The sequence below is a fragment of the Adiantum capillus-veneris genome, chromosome 2 (assembly GCF_014529385.1).
Source record: "Adiantum capillus-veneris isolate H3 chromosome 2, ASM1452938v2, whole genome shotgun sequence".
Classification (NCBI taxonomy): domain Eukaryota; kingdom Viridiplantae; phylum Streptophyta; class Polypodiopsida; order Polypodiales; family Pteridaceae; genus Adiantum; species Adiantum capillus-veneris.
In genome coordinates this window covers 88,202,960-88,224,068 of record NC_140932.1, presented here as the reverse complement: position 1 = coordinate 88,224,068, position 21,109 = coordinate 88,202,960, and the positions used below count along the sequence as shown (strand labels likewise).

Genomic DNA, 21,109 nt, shown 5'->3' with positions numbered 1-21,109 from the left:
CCGCCTCCGCTCTACCACTCGCCGAGACCGCTGCTAGTGTGGGTGCATACGTGCATCTAAACCCCCCCCTTGCGGACAGCGATCAAGCATGAGGAAAACAAACGATAAAGCCGACCCCCCTAGAGGATGCCATTCGAAAATGCAAAGAGGAAACGACGGAGACCATCACCAAGTTGAACCACAATCTCTGGGGCACAATAAACATTCTCGAAGGACGTGTGCTGATCTAAGAGAGCAAGATAAGCACGCTGGAAGGCCGAGTGACGACCCAAGAGGAAGAGATCGCGTCACTCAAGAAAGAACTCGCCGAAGCCCGATCAAGAAACACACTGGAAGAGGGCGAGCTGCAACCCTCAATAATTGAAGAAATCAACACGATCAAGGAACAAGTACGGGCCATCAAAGAGGGAGAAGAACAGCACAAAGAAGTGACGACGTCTTGGGTGGATGTTCTTACCAAAACCCAACAGAAGGCGGACGAAGCCGAGAAATGGATCAAGGTGGCCAAGAAAGGGAAAGACAAGGAGATAACGCCCATGTCCACACCCAACAACATCATTAACCAGACACTAGAGGAGGAGCAGAGGAGAAGGGTGTGCACTTTACATGTGAGAATTTGCGGTCTTAAAGACAAAGGCAATGTGGACGAAGAAGTAAAAGAACTCATAGCCCTGATGGGGATTCATGAGCCGACACACACAAGGGCATGGAGGGTGGGCAACATAAAGAAAAATGGAGGCAGTGGAGAAACCTCAAAAGAAAGAGCACTCATCCTCCGTTTTCCCTCCATGGAAGCAAAGAAGTCTTTCTTGAAGAAAAGACCAACTCTTAAGGAGACTGGCATCTTTCTCGGGGACGATCTCACCCTCTCGCAGATCGCTCATATGCAGGAAGTAATGCCGAAGATTAGAGCGGCAAGGGGGAAAGGTAAGATCGCTTTCTACCGAGACGGAAAAGTAGTAATACTGGAGCGACGCTCCACATGACGGTGCGAGACTTATGGGACCACACTCAAAGTAGCTGCCTCGAATTGCAATGGATCTATGCGTCTTGATGTGGGTGCTTTTGAGGATAGCTCTACTGGAAGAGACATCATCTTCTACTCTGAGACACACCAAGCCCCGGGGCCATCCATGCCTCACATCAATGGATATAGGTGGGAGACAGCCTACAGACAGGAGACACGCTCAGAGCACAGAGGGCGGGGCTCGGGAGGAGTGGCAATGTTATTTAGAGAGGATCTGCAGCCACTGATACATATAGCCCGTGATACATATAGCCCGCAGGGACGAGCAGGCCAGGTACATGTGGGTGAGACTGAAAGCAGAGACAGGCAGATACCTCTATCTAGCTATTTGTTACTTTCCCCCGAGTACATCAGTTTATGCACCACCTAGGGGACAATCCCCTTTCTCTATTTTGGATGATGACATATGGGAGTTCTCTAGGGACGATGACATTATCATCCTCGGGGACTTCAATGATAGGACTGCCCATCACCAGGCAGTGTTTTATGATACTTCAGAGGAGATGCTAAGAGAGATAGATGTGGCAGATACGGGCCTTTCCAGACTATCGCACGATATGGAATATATTGAGTATGGGCGACACCTAATAGACATGGGCATTGCACATGGATTGGCCATCTTGAACGGCCTACAGAGATTTCCTGCTGCGGGAGGTTTCACATGCTTCCCACACAGACATGGAGCCAGCACGGTGGACTATGTCATGGCACAACCGAATCTCATCTCTAGTATCCAGGATCTCACAGTTGGGCCCAGACCGATCGGGGTGGCAGTGGATTATGCTCTGGTGTCAATGACCATCTCTTTCCAATTCAGTGTAGCACACACGCCACGAGTAGCAGCCCCTACTCGCTACACATCCACAAGGGAGACGGACTCTGTATACATGGACCGAATCTACAGACGCCTATGCACAGAGGACCCGGGGCGACCTCTGGAGGAGCTAACTACTATACTCACACAGACATTACATGAGGCAGCAGCAAAATGATACCCACACACCCAGTCTGAGCAGAGCCGCCGATCTGCGAGCATGCCTCAGAACAGCTGGTACGATGAGGAGTGCCGCCAGACTACAACCAGACTTCAGAGGGAGGTGTTGTTGGGGGACGTCACTCACAAACAGTCACAGATGGACTTTCGACGCCTGGTGCGGCGGAAGAAGAGGGCTTTTTTGGCCCGACTCAAGCAGGATCTATATCAGCTATTCATGAGTCAAGACTCGCGTGAGGCGTGGCGGCTCTTTCATGAGCAGTCCCCCCCCTGCTATTTCCTCCACAGACACCTAGGGTCAGTACGCATCATCTTTGTACACAATACCTGAACAGCCGCCCCTCCCCAACCCCCCCGACCCATGCCCACATACATGTGTCGTTTTCACCGTTGAGATGGTGAAGAAAGCTATTGACAGGATGAAGACTGGGAGAGCATATGATCATGAGGGCCTAGTAGCTGAGCATTTCATGCATGCCAAAGACCTACTAGCAGAGCTTCTAGCAGTTATGTTTAACTGTGCCATGTGTGAGGACCTACCGGACACTTGGAGCCTATCTACGATCGTACCTATCTTCAAATCAGGAGACCCCATGGAGCCTGGGAATTATCGCAATATTATGATCGGGCACACACTGGCACGGTTGTATGTATCCATTCTTGAGCAACAGTTGAGTAGATGGGCAGAGAGGGAAGGAATGCGTGCAACTGGGCAGGCAGGATTCAGGAGAGGCTTCTCTACTCTTGACCATATCCTAACACTCAGGGCCATCATCAAGGAAGGCAGATCTCATGGGAGACGGATCTATTGTAGCTTTGTGGACTTCTGCAAAGCTTTCGACATGGTACCCAGAGCTAGACTGATGCGCGGATTACAAGAAATGGGTGTACCCACAGAGCTCATTTGGGAGATCATGGCATTATACAGATCAGTAGTAGGGCATGTACGCACCCCGGAGGGACTCTCAATACCGGTTCACTCCACTATTGGGGTGAAGTAGGGTTGCCCGCTCTCTCCTACTCTTTTCAGTATGTATGCGGATGAGGTTTCTGACTACATTGACAGGGACGGGGATAAAGGTGCACAATTGGCAGGGACATGGATTCCACTTTTGTTATATGCGGACGATATTGTGTTGATCTCCGAATCCCCAGAGGGAATGCAACGCCAATTGGATGCTTTGCATACGTTTGCCCACGAAAGTGGTTTGTCTGTCAACCTTGGTAAAACCAAGGTTATGGTGTTTAATACCACCCCACAATGGATCAGGAGATCAGCACCTACATTCACATACGGCTAGGAGACTGCGGAGTACACAGACGCTTACACTTACCTTGGAGTGGTTTTTACTGGACCCACATTCTCACTCAGAAGAGCAGCAGAGACCAGACTGACTAGAGCCCACGCAACATTGGGTAGATTGGAGAGGATGTGTTCGCAGGTTCAGTTTCAGGAACCCCGGACAAAGCTCTGGCTCTTTGACACCTTGGTGGCCTCAGCATTGCTCTATGGGGCTGAGATATGGGGACCTTCATTGGATCACCACGGGAGGCCGGGTCGCACAGACGGATGGGGGAACATGGAGAAGCCTCTCGTCTCTATGATCTTGCGGCTCATTAGAGCCAAGGCATCAGTACCACGGGCCATTATCCGAGCAGAGCTGGCGGCCCCCCCACTAGTGGTAGAGGCGCTCACCAGATCAGTCTCCTTCATAAACCGCACATGGGAACTTCCCAAAGACAGATATGCCCACATAGCACTTGAGTCCTCTCGACAGTTAGCCATACAAGGAGATACAACATGCTGGTATGGGGAGATGACATCATGGTTTCAGGCGCATGGGTTTAGCATAGACAAGGTGCCACCATTCCAGTACTCATTGGGTGCACCATCTCTCATTCTCACACAGTCGGAGATCACCAAGCTCATCCGCCAAGACTTGACCCAGCTAGACACCAGGAGGACATGGGTACAACCAGCGCAAGAACTGGGCACGAAGATGGCTTTCTACAGAGACCACCTTCTCCAGCTTAGGGAAGATGGTTTTGTGATGAGACCCAGATACATGGATACCCACCTGTCTCATGGGATACGGTGTGCTATTGGCCAGTTACGCACATCGTCTCACCAACTGCGGATTGAAACCGGGAGATATAGCGGAGTACCAACAGAGGCCAAGACATGCCCCTTGTGTGACATGGAACCTGAGACAGAGCTGCATTATACATGCCACTGCCCCGTCTAATACGAGATACGAGGCCCCTTCCATTGCTTGTTCAGAGAGGGTTTTGGACCACTCTCAAGAGTAATGGGATACGAAGATCAAAGATGCCTGGGTTTGTTCTTGCTCGAGCTGCGCAAACACAGAGAGAGCCTGATGAATGGCGAGGCTAACCAGTCTCAAAGACGGATTACAGACTTCTTCAGAGCAGACACGAGATAGCCGCAAGAGCCACTCCCACAGCAGAGCTTCCCCCCGTCTCACACCAGAGGCACATTGATTGACCGAGCGATTGAACTGGGGAAATCCAGGCGCCCACGACTGCGCAAGACTACACAGCATCGACGGAGGCTACGTCAAAAGATTCAGAGCACGCTGGACAGGCATACACGACGCCCAGTCAGACTACTAACCATGGAGGAAATTGATGAGATTCGCCAACGACCGATGCTAGATCTTTTGTGATTCAGCTATCCCAACTAGCCGCCCAGTTTTTCTTAGTTTTTCGGCTTAGCTCACATCGACCTATCTAGAATCCCATAATATATATCTTTGTTTTGTATTGTTGATTAGGTTATTTTGTTACTCTGACTTTGTATCAGATCCACCACCTTGTAACTTTCTGGTCTCATAGGTCACTATGGCCTTTTGAAGACGTTAATATAACATTTCATTTCATTTCATTTCTCTCTCTCTCTCTCTCTCTCTCTCTCTCTCTCTCTCTCTCTCTCTCTCTCTCTCTCTCTCTCTCTCTCTCTCTCTCTCTCTCTCTCTCTCCCCGCTTCCGCAACGTCGACTTTGACAGAACCAAGTGAAAGATCTTCTTGAAAAGGGTTTTATTGGTCCTAAAGAAAGACGGATCTTGGAGAATGTGCATTGACTATAGAGCTCTCAATAAAATCACCATCAAGAACAGATTCTGTCACGAGAACGTGGCAACTACTAGCCTTAATTGTTGGTTTCTTTCCGATGATTTTTATTTAACTTTTGGGACCCTCTTTTTGAAGTCACAAATGGCCGGACATTGCATAGCCAGTGTGAAACGATCGACGGCCGAGAGTTTCACCCGCAGTTGGGAAGGGAAGGCCGCCACGACATCGTCCGGTCAATCGACACTGGAATCCGAGCAGTAAAAGGGTGTCTAGGCTCAGCCCAAAGGCCTTTAGGCTCCCTCGCTACACTTATAAGTCAGTGGGTACTAGGAATTAACTCTAAAGAGGCAAACGAGACGCATGGCGACTGCAACAAATTGCCAGATCCATCAGCTGGAGGGGGCGCCCATTTTTGAGGGGGGCTGATTTTGCACTTTAGTGTGACTACAGAGTGTGTGTGAGTAGTGGGTGCAGGTGATCACACCTTTAATGGAAAGCTTACCTTCTCCCTTGCTCTATGTAGCACGACAATTTGCTCTCGTGCATCTCTCTCTCCCCTTTGGCACATATGGTAATGCCCAACTAGATGGGCTACTCAGTTGACCATGTACAATTATGAGGGTTTATGCACGTTTGCCAAGGCAAGAGCCTTCTGAACAAGAACCGGATTAGCTAATTGCTAATCCCCCACAGGTACGCACAGTTCCATTGCAAAGGATTGCAAAAACAAAGAGTTTTCTCGCATGGAAACTCATCTTTTTCAAAGGAGAACTGTTCCATTGCATGCGGGAGCACCTTGGACACGCGTAGGCGTGCTTGCTCCCCCCAAAACAATCCACAACAGAGAATTATAACCTGCTGTGTTTTTCTGCAGGTTTAGGGTTTCGTACCTAAACTGCAGGACAACGCCGGGGAGCCTCGAGATGCTTAAACAAGGCTTTGGGCACCTAACAGTGTTAAAACAGGGAATTACAACGCGCTGAAATTGACCTGCAGCTCATTGGAAAGCTTCCTAACCACAAGGGAAAGTGTCCTTGACATGTACTTTTGTCCTACACAGGGTTTTGCACCATTATGCTGGCAAAATTGGGTCAAAAACCTGCAATTACAGCCATGGACAGGTTTGGACAACTTGGTGAAAGATAGGTAAAAGTGTTCGGGTTGTTTATTCGCAATAACAATAAAGAAATACAGAAAGGGGTGCCAATCTTTGGGAACAACAGGTGTCGGCGTCTGCTTGGTAGCGCTCTAGCTTCCAAGCCGTGTGTGTTTGAAGTGTCAATTCCTGTTACAGGTTTTATTTGCAAAGTTTCTCTGTGTCCTAAAGTCTAAAGTAAAGTTTCGAGTGAAAGCCAAAGTCTACCGCCCTACGGGCCGGTTACATGGTTCAGTCGCCGAGATAGAATCACTTTTTCCTCAAGAAGTGAGCCTCGGTTGGTTTGCGGCGAAGACTCAGAGTATAGGAACACGGGATTACACTATGGCCGACAAAGGGAAAGGCATTATGGAAGACGGTTCCTCTTCACAGGACAGGCAGGCAATTCCTACACTTTGAGGGTGGAGAGTGTTCACGGCCACGTTTTCCTGTACCTCTTGTTGATATAAATGCTCCACCAGTGCAAGGCTTTATGACTGGGCAACTTGAAGATGATGCGTTCAGGACTCAGTTGGTTGCCGCTGTGAATGTGTTTTCTCGACTAGTGCAAAATCCAAGGTTTATAGAGTTTTTGCAAGCGCCACCAGTGCCACAGTAGACAAGGCAACTCACACAGCCAGTAGAGCCCCATGAGGCTCAAGCCCAGGTACTTCATGCGTCCCAACAAGATAGGGAGCACTCGCACGTTGCGGAGTCAGGGGCTCCAAGACAGGTTCCTTTCGTCCATGAACAGATGGTTAGGACGCCAATTCCACAGGTTTAGCCAGTTCAGCCCGCCAACTTTCAGAGTCCACATGTTGCATTAAATGGACAGGGAACCAGTTTCCAGGCAATGCATCAAGTTTTTCCACCACCCACGATACATCCTGCGTATTTCAGGGGTGGATCTGTGTTCCAAAATATGGCTGGTTATGCGCCTAGAAACCAACAGTATATGCCACGAACAATGTTTGGGGGTATGCAAGGCATGATGCCAACCCTTGTATGGTAATATCGGCATGCACCAAGGATTTCAGAGCAATCACGGCCGGTTTGGGGTGCCACGGGGCAATTTTGGCATGGCTGGTTTTTCTGGACAGCAACAAGATACGGCACTTACGATGCAAAATGTCAATGGCCAAGGGATGCCGATGATCTCTACTACAGTGCCATGTTGCAGACAATTCCTTGTGACAATTTGGGGGCACTGGGAAAGCCAAAAGCTTACAAAGAAGGTGGTGCAACTGTAAAGTTTAGCACTTTCAACGGCTTTGAGGATAAGGCAAAGGCTCTTACTTTCCTCCAGCAGTTTGATACAGCTTATGCGGGAGGGAATTTTACAGAGGCCTCTAAGGTCAGGAAAGCTGCCACTTTCTTGAAAGACAATGCGCTTACATGGTGGACGACATTGTCGATCCAAGGACAGGCACCCGCCACATGGGTATACTTTAAACAAATGTTTGCATCTGCATGGCTTTCAAATGAATTTGAAGCCGATGTCATGACAGATTGGCACCAACTCATTGCGGCTACTTGCAAGAGCCTACAGGAGTACAATCGGAGGTTTTGTAAAGCGTTGCTCTCGGTAACCTCCTACAAGTTTGTGCCACTGACATAGCAGATTGAGAAGTATTGTTGTGGGCTACCTAAAGGGCTTCGAAATTACTGTACAAAGAACAGAGTGGCTATCCTCACTCAGCTTATGGAAGTTGCCAACACTGGTCTTGCCTTGTTGAAGGGAGAGGACAATGGGTTTGAGCAACGTGAAAGGGGGGCAACAAAAGAAAAATTCAGCAAAGATGCCCTTTGTGAAAACGGCTCCTGAAGCGTCACAAGGGTCAGAAAAGGTCAACAAGGATAAGGACTCAGTCGGGACTTCTGGAGCGCAGGCAAAGAAGCAGAAAAGGAAGCCTTTTGTGCATAAGTTGCTCGAGGAAAAGAAGGTCTTGATGGTTGAGAGTAAATGCTTTATATGCGAGCAACCTGATCACTTGCTACAGATTGGCCACAAAGGAAAAGACCGACTCAGATGATGAAGAGGATAAGAAAGGAAAGAAGCCCAAGCCCACAGAAGGTTTACTGCCAGACATGGTGGGTGACAAGCCAAGCACTGATGCCAATGAGTTATGCAGAGCATGAGGTAAAGTCAAACACCAGACAACACTTTTCTTTTTTGATCCAGGTGCCAAAGCAAACTTTTTCTCACCAGAGTTAGCTGAGAAGCTGGGCATCAGTGCTCAAGAGATGAGGTAAACGGTAGAGGCAGGGTTGGCATGTCTTGGCGTTACTCCCATCATTGGAAAGTTGCGTCTGCATATTCACTCGTATGTGGACACAGAAGAGTTCTATATCATGCCATTGGAAGGGTGCGATGCGCTGTTGGGAATTCCGTGGATGTTCCGAACACATGACGTGCCAGATGTCTGTGACAAAAAGATCACCTTCAACATAGAGGTAAAATTCATGTTTTGGATGTAAAGCTCAAAGGGGAGTCTTTCCCTATTGTATTAGCTTTGGCTATCACTTCTGTAATTAACTATCATCTTTCTGTGTACTTGATTTTTGCACGTGATGTTTCAGATAATTGTCAATCAAATTTATCTGTGTTAAATAAAGAAAGGTCAGCCTTTTTGCGAGTTTAATGATTGTTTTTTTGATTCATTACCATCACAATTGCCACCGGAGAGGCCTAAGGACCATGCGATAGATTTGGTGCCAAGGTGTAGCCCACCAAACACACCTCCCTATAGGGTCAGTGCAGCATGCAGAAAGAGATTATGGGCCAGGTTGAGGAGCTTTTAGAGAAGGCTCCCCAGTGCTCCTAGTGCAAAAGAAGGATGGCTCTTGGCGCATGTGTATTGACGGGGCTGATTTTGCACTTAAGTGTGACTACAATGTGTGAGGTGGAGAGAATGGAGTGGCATGGGTGAGGGTGGGTGATGGGTGGGTTGGGGTGGGTGACAGGGAGGCATGGTGCTGCAGATTAAGTGGGTGGAGGCACTACAGGCTGATCTATCTGACAAACTCACTCGATTGCCTCAAAGAAAGTGAAGATGTTATCCAAAAAACATCGATACTGCACAAAATCTGTCTATGAAGCATGAATGAGATCGGGCATAAAGGGTTTCAAGCGTGTACAAATCATGTGAGCAAAGATCTTATACACGAAAGACATGAGAGTGATCGGCTCAACTCTAGGAGATACGATGTATCTTCGCTATAAGAGAAAAAAGTCCCAAACACATAGAGACGGGCATCTCTCCTTTGTCAAATGTGTTGTAAACCTAAACGCACGACGGAACTGGATGTACCCCAAAACTACAAAAAGAACTGCTTAGTCAACGTAATCACTTCCAAGAAGAGATCATACAGAAACACAAAGACAACTACAATTTTGGAACACTATCACTTCAAACCTTGAATAACTCAATTGAACAAAGAGGGTAAGGACATTGACAAAGCTCTTCAACGACCAATGCAGTACTTTCTCGGACAATGCCCGATGCTGGGCACCCTCGGGCACTGATGATGATGATGATGATTTTAGTCTTTCACTTTACTTCACTTCATTTTTATTTTTGTACCCAGACATTGGATTAGATCCACAAAGATTGTATCAATTTGGTCTCATAGGTCGTTTTGGCCTTTTGAAGACAGTTAATATAACATTTCATTTCATCTCTCTCTCTCTCTCTCTCTCTCTCTCTCTCTCTCTCTCTCTCTCTCTCTCTCTCTCTCTCTCACACACACACACACAAAACAGGGCTGATTTACTGATGAACAGCAAGCTACTAAATCCAATACTAGATTATGCACATATATGCACTGACTCCCATGGGATGTACATGGTTGAAGTTATAAAATGAGACAAAGCCAATGTGAGGCTGAAGTCATATGACCAAGGCCGAAGCCGTAACTTAAAAACAAAAAATTAGTTTGCTAGTACAAGATTACTGGAGTGACAAACCCCTGAGATATACATGAAGGGAAAACTTAAGGGGGAAACCCCCAGCCAACATAGGAGACTACGAAAGGGATCTTGTGGCATAGAATTGTGGAAGAATCGTGGCAGAAGAATTCCACACACGGCTCCAAGTCCCAAGACAAGCCCTCACCAACAAACTCAGATGCATAATCTCAAGCAGATAAATAGCTCCAAATGGAATCTTGTAGAGGAGTAAAGCCAGGACATAACAAATCATCATAAAGCCCACGATGTACAAAGGTAATGTGGGTTTCTAAAGGCTTTCACATCATTATGCAGCAGACACCCAACACAGGAGAAGGATCCAACACTGACATTAAAAACCTTAGGCACCCCTACAGCACCAAAGTTGCACACAAGCCATATTCGTTAAACATACCATAGCCCATTCAACCAAATTGGCGTCCACAAATCATTGCAGAGGCATAATAATTAGCAGGTTTTGAGAGACATTACAGCTTCGAGACTTTTAAAGTGAAGTTCAGCCAGGACAATCCCAAGACCCAACAACTCGTCCTACCTGGTTCAGAATAGCCACTGCAATTTGAAAATCTTGACAATTATGCTGGACCAACGATGTGATATTTTGAGAATACTCTACATCCTCCACGGAATTCTTTAATCAAAATATATCCACATGGTGTACCGCCCCAGGTTTCAGCTTTGTTTTCTACAGTTATTAAAGCTGCGAGCTCACACCATCTCTACTCTTAACAAAGAACGACCAGTTCACTATGAGAAACACTACATTATAACAAGATAGCAAAGTGCAGTGAAGGAAAGTAGCACACAGACTCCACTTGAGGCACTTAGGTAATATTGCACTTTGTTGTACCTGCCCTCATTGAGCTACCACTCTCTTAGGACCAGCTTTAGGAAACCAATAAGTTAGAATAATGTTCAGCTCCTCTTACCGTTGTTTGTAGAGCAGTCAATTTTGTGACTTGATTACCATTAACAAAGTGTTCTCTAACTTTTTCAATTAACTGTCCATTTGCTACACTCGTATCGCATTCCCCATTCCTCACAGTGTCCTATCTAAAAAATGCTCACAAGATAGCTAAATATGTTGATAGGTGCATAGACAGCCATGCAAGGCAATTAAACGCATTAAAAGAGATGCTATGGGCAGTACTTCATTGGCATCGCTCACCATATCGAACCTTTGGCCTGCCTCTGTCTGGAGACTATTTATTTTGACTGCTGACTTGTCAGAATTTAATCCCTTGCTTACAGAAGCCTTTCTAAATCCCCACAAGTTTCACTGAAGCAAGCCAGATCAAAACAGGCCAGAAACAACAAAAAACTAAAGATTTTTTGCAGGTTGTAGTGCAAATGTGGTGTTGACACTTCGAGGCACCGTTCACTTCTGATGGCAACTCCTGTTACAGTTTTAAGGCTCCATGGGCAAACCATCTCTTAGAGAGCATTCCCCTAATCTAGGCAATCAGACCCTACTCACCTCTTGAACATCTATAAAAGCTCACTCATATGGAGTTCATTGTATGCACAACTCTCTTGAAGTAGTCATTTGTACTCAATTATTTCTAGAAGATTACTCATTTGCCATTGTCTCCATTGCTATTGGTCTTGTTCAGTTTATGATTAGTTCGCTCAGTTTCTTATTTGATTAGTTGAGTGATTAGTATCAATCACAACTCCTGCTGGAGAAAGCTTGAAAAAGGTGAAAGATACCTTCAAGACAATGTAAGAGTCTCCGGAGTAAAACTTCCCGACATCAGACTCTGGTACTCGAACAGGTTGGAAATTTTCAATCCGCCAGACTTCCAATCCACTGCAATCGCTTTAAGGAATCAAAAGCAGGCATAGATTATGCTCTTCGAGATTCAGTTGATCTTAAAATCAATCTTAATAGGAACCATATAGACGATGAATAGATTACGGTGTCTGGCCTGCCCCTTCAAATGCAGGATCTACAACCACTGTTGGAGACGCCATTTATTGCAAATATGGCCACAACCGAATATTCACCTGCACCAAGTTGCAAGCTGGTCAGAAGCTCAACCCCTCGGGCCTGCAGCCAGTAATCTCTGACACTTTCATGACTACTATAGATGATACTCTACAACCATATTCAGGGAATTTGTCATTGTTTTTCTCGATGACAGTTTGGTCCATAGACCCATGCAAGGAAGTTGACTCAATACAAACAACCTAACAATGCCATCAATATGCATGAAACTTCATTTTGAAGATTACGTACAGAACCCAGAAGTCACAGAGTAATCAAATTGCGCAATGATGCCGATTGAAATCGTCAAGTTCTCTGCTGATCTATGCCAAGGTGTTCATACTTTCCAAACCCCAAAAGTCCCACATTAATCAAAATGTGCATCAATGTCAATGCATATTTTTCTGTTCTTCATCGATCTAAAGCAAACTAATCCAAAGAAAACATTACAGAAGTTACACACTTATCGAAATGTGTAATGATTTCATTTCAGTTCTTCTGTTCATCGTCGATCTACGCAAAACTAATACATGGGTGTTTTGTGCCAATAAATCTGTTACCGAATCCATGTGTATAGTTTGATGGGCAGAGAGAAAAATGTGTAAATGGCCTGCGGGAGCCAACCTTAACCTTTGTTTGACCCCTGATGACTGAGCTGAACGCTACTGTTGGTCTGCAAACCGCAGCTTCGACGACAATGAAAGCGGAAAATGCGCTCTTTTAAGAGTGTGTGTGAATGTGACAGAAAAGAGAGACAGGAGAGAGAGAGAGCCTGTGCGGAGTGTCTGTGTGTAAATGCGGAAACGTGAGAACGCCCATGCATTGAAATTGTTGGTCAACCTCAACTTATTATCCCTCCAATGCCCTCCATCATTCACAGCACTACCACCGACAGATTTTTGCCTAAGGGTCCCCCACAGGGAGCGGGGTAGACCGTAGTTGTTATAAATTAGGGCATGGTCACGCGAGGCTCCTCTGACATGAGTTCAGCGCGAGGACCGTCGGCAGCAGGTAGAGAGAGAAAGTGCAAAGCACAAGTAGGAGAGAGAAAGTTGGCATTGACCGGCAATGGGTGGGCATAGTTGTGTGACTATGCCTTTTTAGGCATAGTTAGCGTACTATGCCGGTGGATGCCTATGAAAAGCTGCCTCGCGTCAGACTTTGCCGGCTCAACTAACAGAAAACTAAGCCTCGTGTGACCATAGCCTTACCCCTCCCCCCTCCACTCTGTGTTGCACCTGCACCTCAAAGACGTGCATTAGATTTAGATTTTGGGCATCTTACCCCCTCCCTTTCTCATGTGTGTGTGTGTGTGTGTGAGTGAGCATATGTCCAATCAAGGGTCACTTCTTCCTCTCTAACAAATTGCCCCTTCTCATGTGGGGGGTACCTAACCTTAGCACTATCTCACACAGGCATGGGCACGAGGGGATCAATGGTCCACGTTGTTGGGGGATATGTATTCGAAAGGTGAGTCGCGAAGGCGCGGGGTCTCTGGTTGTGTGTGTGTGTGTGTGTGTGTGTGTGTGTGTGTGTGTGTGTGTGTGTGTGTGTGTGAGAGAGAGAGAGAGAGAGAGAGAGCAACAAATAGAGATAGCTCCAACAATCACCATGAGCATAAATAAACCTCGAATAAAGCTAATCAAGAACCAAAGCGGTGTCGGGGGATATGGGGTTCGAAAGGTGAGTCGGGGGCGTGGAACCAAAGTGACCCAGTAAGATCCGGGCTAGATCCAAAAAGGGGAGGGGGGGGAGAAAAAATTGCGGGGTGTGTGGGGGTTTGTTTTATATAACCGTAAAAGTATAACTCTGTGTGTGTGTGTGTGTGTGTGTGTGTGTGTGTGTGTGTGTGTGTGTGTGTACCCGTCCTATCCCAGGCGCCATACACAATGGGTCGGTAGTAGGCCCATTGTGTAGGGGCCTACTACCTAATAAGAGAAATGAGATTATCTTGTTTAAAGTGTAACCCAGGCCAGTTATGTTGGGTGAGAGCTGGTATGATAGTGTTACAGATCTGATTTCTATTAAACCCGTTAAGGCAATACATTTTAATTAGCAAAAAGACCTCTTCCCAGGCAAGAGAAGGGTTAGAGGAAGAATAGCAAATTAAGTGTAGCAGGCCGATACAAGAGCTAAAAGCAACCTTGTAGGACCTATTGCTATTCTTTTTTATGAATTCTATTAGTGGCAGTTTCAGGAGATCCCTTTTCCACACAAACCTTGATCATACACACCAACAAAAAGGGGTATGAAGGGAAATTGAGAGGTTAAGAAATTGGACAGATGTGCAGAAAGCCCCATTGGGTGTGATGGCCTCATGGAGAGAGGTAGGTTCAATTTTTAGGCAGTGAGGGTATATCAGACAAATTTCCTTGGGGAAGTCCCTATTGTTAACACTAAGTAGGTCATCCATGTATCTATAAGTATGTTTGAATTGTGGAAGCTTATTCTTGTAAGTTTCCATGGTCTTGAGACACCACTTGTATTCAAAGAAAGCAAGGTAAATATTACACATAAGTGGAGAGCATGAAAAACCCATGGGAATACCAAGGCATTGGTTCATCAAAGTGCAGGGAGTGTACGGAGTGAGATAAGTGAATCTACCTAGGTTTTCTGGAAAGAGAGATGTAGAAAAACTTCTTCTTTCTAGCATTGAAGAAAGCCAATTTAATCACCTTGGCAAAAACAGCCTTAAGACCAAGATCCCCTGTTTTCGTAACATTGTGTGATGTCAGCATCAGTAAAGATGTGGAAGATCTGCTGAGGAAGGTTAAGCGAGACCTCTGTAGAGTTTTCTGTAAGCCAGAAGGGATTATAAAGAATATGTAAGAAGTCCTTGCATGTTTTCTGTTTAGTGGCACAAATAAGCTCAAATTTGGATAGAATAAGGTCAAGGCAAAAAGTAATATCCTTGGTGATATCAGTAAAAATACAATTGGAGGTATCAGGTATCCACCTGAACTTATGCTTATAGATTTTATAAGTGGGAAAGAGCATTGGTAGCTTAGTGTTCAGCACAGAATAGCCTAGCAGCCCTAAGTGTTTGCAATTTTACTGGAAATAGTTTGAGGTGTAGCATTAATATGACAAAATTCCTTAACAGATACTCGATTACGAGCGGCCTTCCAAGCCAAGTATTTGCAAACGATAGTGGGACAGTTAGAGCTTTTGTCAAGCCCGACAACAAACCAATTATCAGAGATCTTTTGAAAATCAAGAATTGGCTGAGAAGTAAGCCAAGAGTCCTCAAATGATAACCATTTACTAGGAAGTTGTGAAATTTTATGAAGGAAGCATTCCTTCACTACTTCCCTTAAGTCCGATAGGACTGTCATCTCCAGTCGGAGAGCACTGACAAGGTCACTGAGACAGCTTAGTATAGCTGATAAGGCAAGGTATGGGTTTTTAGGAAAGTTAGGTATATGATTGAGCCCTTTGGCCAGAATTCTACGTATTTTAGTACTTTCAATAATGCTAAGATCACAAGTGCAAACATGGTTACCAAAAGCCTCAAAATTTCTCCAAAAAGTAGTAAACTTAACACATGTACAATGAGGGACAGAATCCTGCCGAAGAAAGTCATTATCATAGATCAACCTTTTTACGAGATGATGATATTTCCATCCTATGAGTATATTGTCGAGCAATTTGTGATTACCAAAAAATAGATCAAAACACTCACAAAAAAGTTTTTTTGGTTGAATCCAATCGAGGAGTACATTGTGAAATAGACAGTGTATGTAGATGAAACAAGTTTCCGGATCCACTTTTGAGAGTTCTTCTTCTGCAAGGGCTTGTAGCAACCTGCAATATAACTAGGGTTTAAAATTCGGGGAAGTTCCTGATGGGAAGAGATCTGCCTCTTCCTCTTGTAAAGCTACGAACTCTTCCTCGGTTAGAGGATGAACTAGGTGTTAGGAAGGAAGTGAAGGAGTTAGGGGTGATCAAAGAGTTAGCCCTTTTGAGAGCAGCGGAGTCATCTTCATCAATACAAGGTTTAAGAAGACTCGTGATGAGTTTAACACCTTTAAAGTTAGCATAAGTAGTTAAGTAAATGCGAAGTTCATTAGCTTTCAACTCCTTCAAGATATCAAGCATAAGTCCACACAAGATGTTGAAGGCAATCTGTGCAATTACAATCTATTTAGCTTGGCCACCTAACCAAGAGCAAATGAGGGAAAGATGAAAATCCACAGGTTTCTCCGGGAAGAGTAAGTCCAAATGGTTGAGAATAAACCAGATGGTATGATCAAACCACATGATGCTGGATTCACAAGAGGCTTTAGGGTCAAGAAATCTGCAGACACATTTCACATAAGGACGAAATACATTCCAGATGGACTCAGTGTAGAAATCAGGGTTACTCTTGGCGAATTCCATGTTTCCCATGAGACTTTGTAAGGACGGAGATTTAGGTGCTTTTCTTGCCTCTGCAAAGTTTCATGACCATCCTCTCCCGTCTCGTCGATCTAGGGTGGCACAATCGCCAATTTTTTCGATTTGGCTTCGCTAAGTGCCCAATGGTCAAAAACTGACGATTGTGCCATAGTAGACCATCGAGATGGATTGAGTTGCCCATGAAACTTTGTAGGGGTAGGGATTTGAGTGCTTTACCTACCCCTCCAATGTTTTATGGCCATCCGCTCCCGTCTCGTCAGTCTAGGGTGGCACAATCGCCAGTTTTTGACAGTCTACCAAGGGGTCCTATGAGCATTCAACAGCCCAATGGCTTGCCTGATTCGATTATAGAAGCTCTCAACAAAATCACCATCAAGAACAGAGCTAGGCCTGGAAAAGTAAAGCTATCACTTGTGGGCTCAGATTGCACTGAGTTTCCTGGCAAAACAACATATGGAGGATCCATCGGACTTATCGAGGGAGTCTCCATTTGCGATAAAGTTGATGGTTTAGCCTTCCCTGTATCCAAGAATATCATGAGACCGGTTGAAGGCATGTGGATCCCCTTGTTCTGTCTCTCTAGCTCAATAACCCTATGGATGACCTCACAAACTCTTTGTTGTTGGTCCTCCACACTAGTAGCACCCGTTGTGGATTGTAGGACATCTAACCAACCCATGTGATAGGTGTGACCTGTGTATAGGTCGGTTAGAGTTTCCATTTGTAGTTCGTACTCCCAGATCTCATTTAGGAATGCTCCATCTAGGATTGAGGTGCTACGGGTGTCCTTTGAACTAGATGCAATGTGGCTCTCTATGGGTTGACCCTTAGTGGTCGCTAATTTAGGAGCACTCAATTGCTCTCCTAGCAATGATATTGGCATAGGGGCTTTCTCTTTTGACTCTCTTCGTTGCCCCACCTTGCATAAGCTCTCGATTTTCTTTTTCTTAGCCGCAATGATATACTGCTCAATATCTTGTACTTCGGCAAGGCTTCTACCATCAGGTAATATAACCTTGGAGGGGAATAGCTCTGAAGAGTCAGGGGGTGTAGTGAATGGAGTATTCAGTGCACACTCTCCAGGAACATGGGGTCTACATTGGCTATGAATGGCGAATTTACCTCCCCACCCCCCTCTTTTACATCACTAGCCCCATGTTCGGAGTGAGTGGCTCTGCTAAAGGTTTCCTTCAAGTGGCTAAGCATGCTCGGCCTAGACCGTGAGACATGGCATGCATGTCTTGGCTTGAGGTATCGGGATTAGGCATCAGGTAACCCTCCATGACGTCGTAGTCAGAGGAAGAATCACTAGATGCACTTTGTACAATTTCTAAGGTTTCAGAAACTGGAAACCTTACAATCACCCCAACTTAAGGAATTGAGATGTCCTCATCTCAACCGAAATTGGGAAAATCTTTGCGAAGTGATACTTCGTCCTCCCATGTGGCGTCTTCAGTGGGGTAGTCCTTCCATTTTACTAAATGTTCTCTGATAACTCTGTTGCGTAGACTTCTTTCTTTAGTATCAAGAATACAATATGGTTGGAGTTCAAGAATTCCTTGCTTCTGCATCACAATTTGTTCGTCGTCTAGAGTGTGATTGGGATTTGGGATGTAGGGTTTTAGAAGACTGATATGGAATACATTATGGACCTTGAGATGTTCAGGTAGTTTCTATTTGTAAGCTTGATCACTGATTTCTTTAATCAAGGTCCACAATATCTGAGGCTTAGTTTTTTGTATTTTCCCAAGGATAAATTGCTTCTCTTTGGCCGTCCCTAAGGAATACTTTATCCCCTTGTTTGAAAAACCGATCAGACCATTTTTTATCAGCATAATGTTTTTGGCGGTCCTTAGCTGCCCGAATGTCCTGTCGTATGGCTTTGGTTTGGGCATCCATCTCCTCCAACATTTGCTTTGAAGCTTCTACTCTTGTAGTAGGGTCAGAAAAGTTTAGGGGTGATATACATTCATGCCCATAAAGAGCATTAAATTGTGACATCCCAATGCTTTTATGAAATGAGGAATTATAGGTGAATTCCACCAGAGGAAGAAATTGTATCCATTTTCGGGGTTCTCTACTACAGTAGGCTCTAAGGATGTCTTCAATAACTTGATTCACTCTTTCCGTCTGGCCATCCGTCTGAGGGAGATAAGCTGTACTAAAACATAGTTGGGTACCTAAGGATTCAAATAAATCTTTCCAAAATTTTGAAGTAAATTTTGCATCTATGTCTGACTATTCTCTTAGGAAGTCCGTGTAATCTGTAGATCTCTTTGATAAATAAACGGTTTATGTCTGATGCAGTGTAAGTTGTTTTTACAAGCATCAAATGAGATACTTTAGTCAGCATATCCACTACCACCATAATGGAATCGTAACCCCCTTGAACATTGGGAAGGCCTGTTACAAAGTTCATGCTAATGAGTTCCCCTTTCATTTGAGGAATGTCCAGAGGTTGAAGTTTTCCTAGCATCATTACTCGTTCAGCCTTAATCCTTTGACAGGAAAGACATTGTTTGATGTAGTGAAGTATATCTCCTTTCATTCCTTGCCAAAAATAGCTTTTCCTTATGGCATTAAGGGTCTTTGCATAGCCAAGATGGCCGGCAACTGGAGCGTTGTGTCCTTCATAAAGGATTAACTCTTTTAATGTTGGATTCTTAGGAATGTAAAGCCAATACTTATAATAGAGAAGCCCATCCTCAAGTGAATAATCCTTGATTCTGTCTTTCTCTTTCTCTTTTAGGTCCTGTTGATTAATAAGCTGTAGGAGTTTTTGATAATCCTCATCTTCCAAGGAAGCTTCCTTAACCTTATTTAGGATTGGATTGTCGAATGTGGAAATAACCCCAAGAAAAACCTTACGGCTAAGGGCATCAGCAACCACATTCTCTTTCCCTGGTTTATATTTTATTTCAAAATCATATTCCTGTAAGAGTTCTATCCATCTTCTCTGCCTCATGTTGAGTGTTGCTTGTGAAAAAATCCATTTTAGACTCTGATGATCAATGATTAACTGAAATTTTCCTCCTTGAAGATAGTGCCTCCAGAGTTTAAGAGCATGGATGACAGCTAGGAGTTCCAGATCATGAGTTGGATAATTCAGCTCGTGGATTCTTAATTTTCTAGAAGTAAAGGCGACTATTCTGCCTTCTTGGTTTAAGACTCCTCCTATAGCAAGACCGCTGGCATCTGTTACTTCAAACTCTTGAGTGAAGTTAGGAAGTTTGAGTACAGGGGCTGATGTGAGATTTTGTTTTAGTTTGAGTAAATAGTCCTCCTGTTCTTTTTCCCATGTAAGTTTGGCTATCTTTTTAAGTAGCTGCGTCAAGGGTGCAGCGATGACTCCATAATCTTTGACGAAGATTCTATACCATCCTGTAATGCCCAAGAATCCTCGAATCTTACTGACCATCTTGGGTTGTGGCCAGTCTATTATGTCCTTAATCTTTGCGGGGTCTACTGAGATTCCTTCAAGGTTTATTATAAAACCAAGATAACTAACTTCGGGCGTGAAAAACACACATTTACTCATCTTGGCATAGCTGATGTTGGCGTAGAAGATGAAGTACTTTACGTACATAGCCTTCACGCTCTTTTTCATCTTTGGAATATACCAAGATATCGTCGAAAAACACCAACACAAAATCATCCAGATATTCTCTGAATATATCCTGCATGAGACGATTAAAAGTAGCCGGAGCATTCGTAAGACCGAGAAATAGGATACTTATTCTTTACTGATACCTGGTTAAGTCCTCTATAATCGATGCAGAGATGTAAAGATCCATCCTTCTTCTTTTGGAATAGAACAGGCGCTCCCCAGGGTGAAATGCCTGGTCTTATGAATCCTTGTTCAATAAGCTGACGAAGCTGTTCTTTTAATTCAATAGCTTCAGGGAGGGACATTTTATAGGGTCTTTTTGAAATTGGTTCACTACCTGGAAAGGTTTCTATTTTGTGGTCTATGTCCCTTAGAGGAGGTAAATTTGAGAGATCTTTTGGAAATATATCTGAAAATCCCTTAAGCCATTCTGGAGTTGTGTTGTCCCTTGAATCATCAACCTTATTAAGTTTTACTACAAAGATCTGTTGCCCCTTGTGTAACCCCTTCAGAAGCCGACTAGGCTTAACTAAATGAGCCTTAGGCTTCCAATTTGATCCTTGTACTAACGTTTCTTCACCTAAGTGATTTTTGAAGGATAGGTTCCCTTGAGCACAGTGAATATGGGCTTGATTTTTTATTAACCAATCCATTCCTAGAATACCGTCATAGATTCCTACTGGTAGAGTCCGAAAGTAAGATGAAGTAAGGGTTCCTCCTAGTTCAAACTCAACTTCCCAGGCTGTAAATTGATATAGAACCTCTTTCCCATTTGCTAGTTCTACCACTAATTTCTTGGTGGGATATTGGTTCGATTTAAGTTTCCTTAAACATTTAGGGGAGAGAAAAGAGTGTGTTCTGCCACAATCTATAAGTAGTTCAAATTTTTCACCTTCT

General features: G+C 44.7%; 2 protein-coding genes across 2 annotated transcripts in view; one reads left to right on the top strand and one right to left on the bottom strand.

Moving 5' to 3' along the window:
• The window catches only part of LOC147463142 (villin-2-like), a 31,643-nt gene extending 18,577 nt beyond the window's left edge, over positions 1-13,066 (bottom strand). Inside the window, exons 1-3 of the mRNA XM_086487480.1 lie at positions 12,832-13,066; positions 12,139-12,227; positions 11,931-12,030 (exon numbers count right to left, since the gene is read on the bottom strand). Of these exons, the coding sequence (XP_086343606.1) occupies positions 11,931-12,030; positions 12,139-12,194 (156 nt within the window). The 5' untranslated portion in view covers positions 12,195-12,227; positions 12,832-13,066. The remainder of the gene's footprint in view (positions 1-11,930; positions 12,031-12,138; positions 12,228-12,831) is intronic.
• LOC147463143 (uncharacterized) lies at positions 140-1,652 on the top strand. The gene is made up of 2 exons (XM_086483010.1): positions 140-172; positions 240-1,652. Exons 1-2 carry the CDS (start codon positions 140-142, stop codon positions 984-986), a joined length of 780 nt encoding a protein of 259 aa, XP_086339136.1. The 3' UTR covers positions 987-1,652.
• Positions 13,067-21,109: the final 8,043 nt, after the last annotated feature.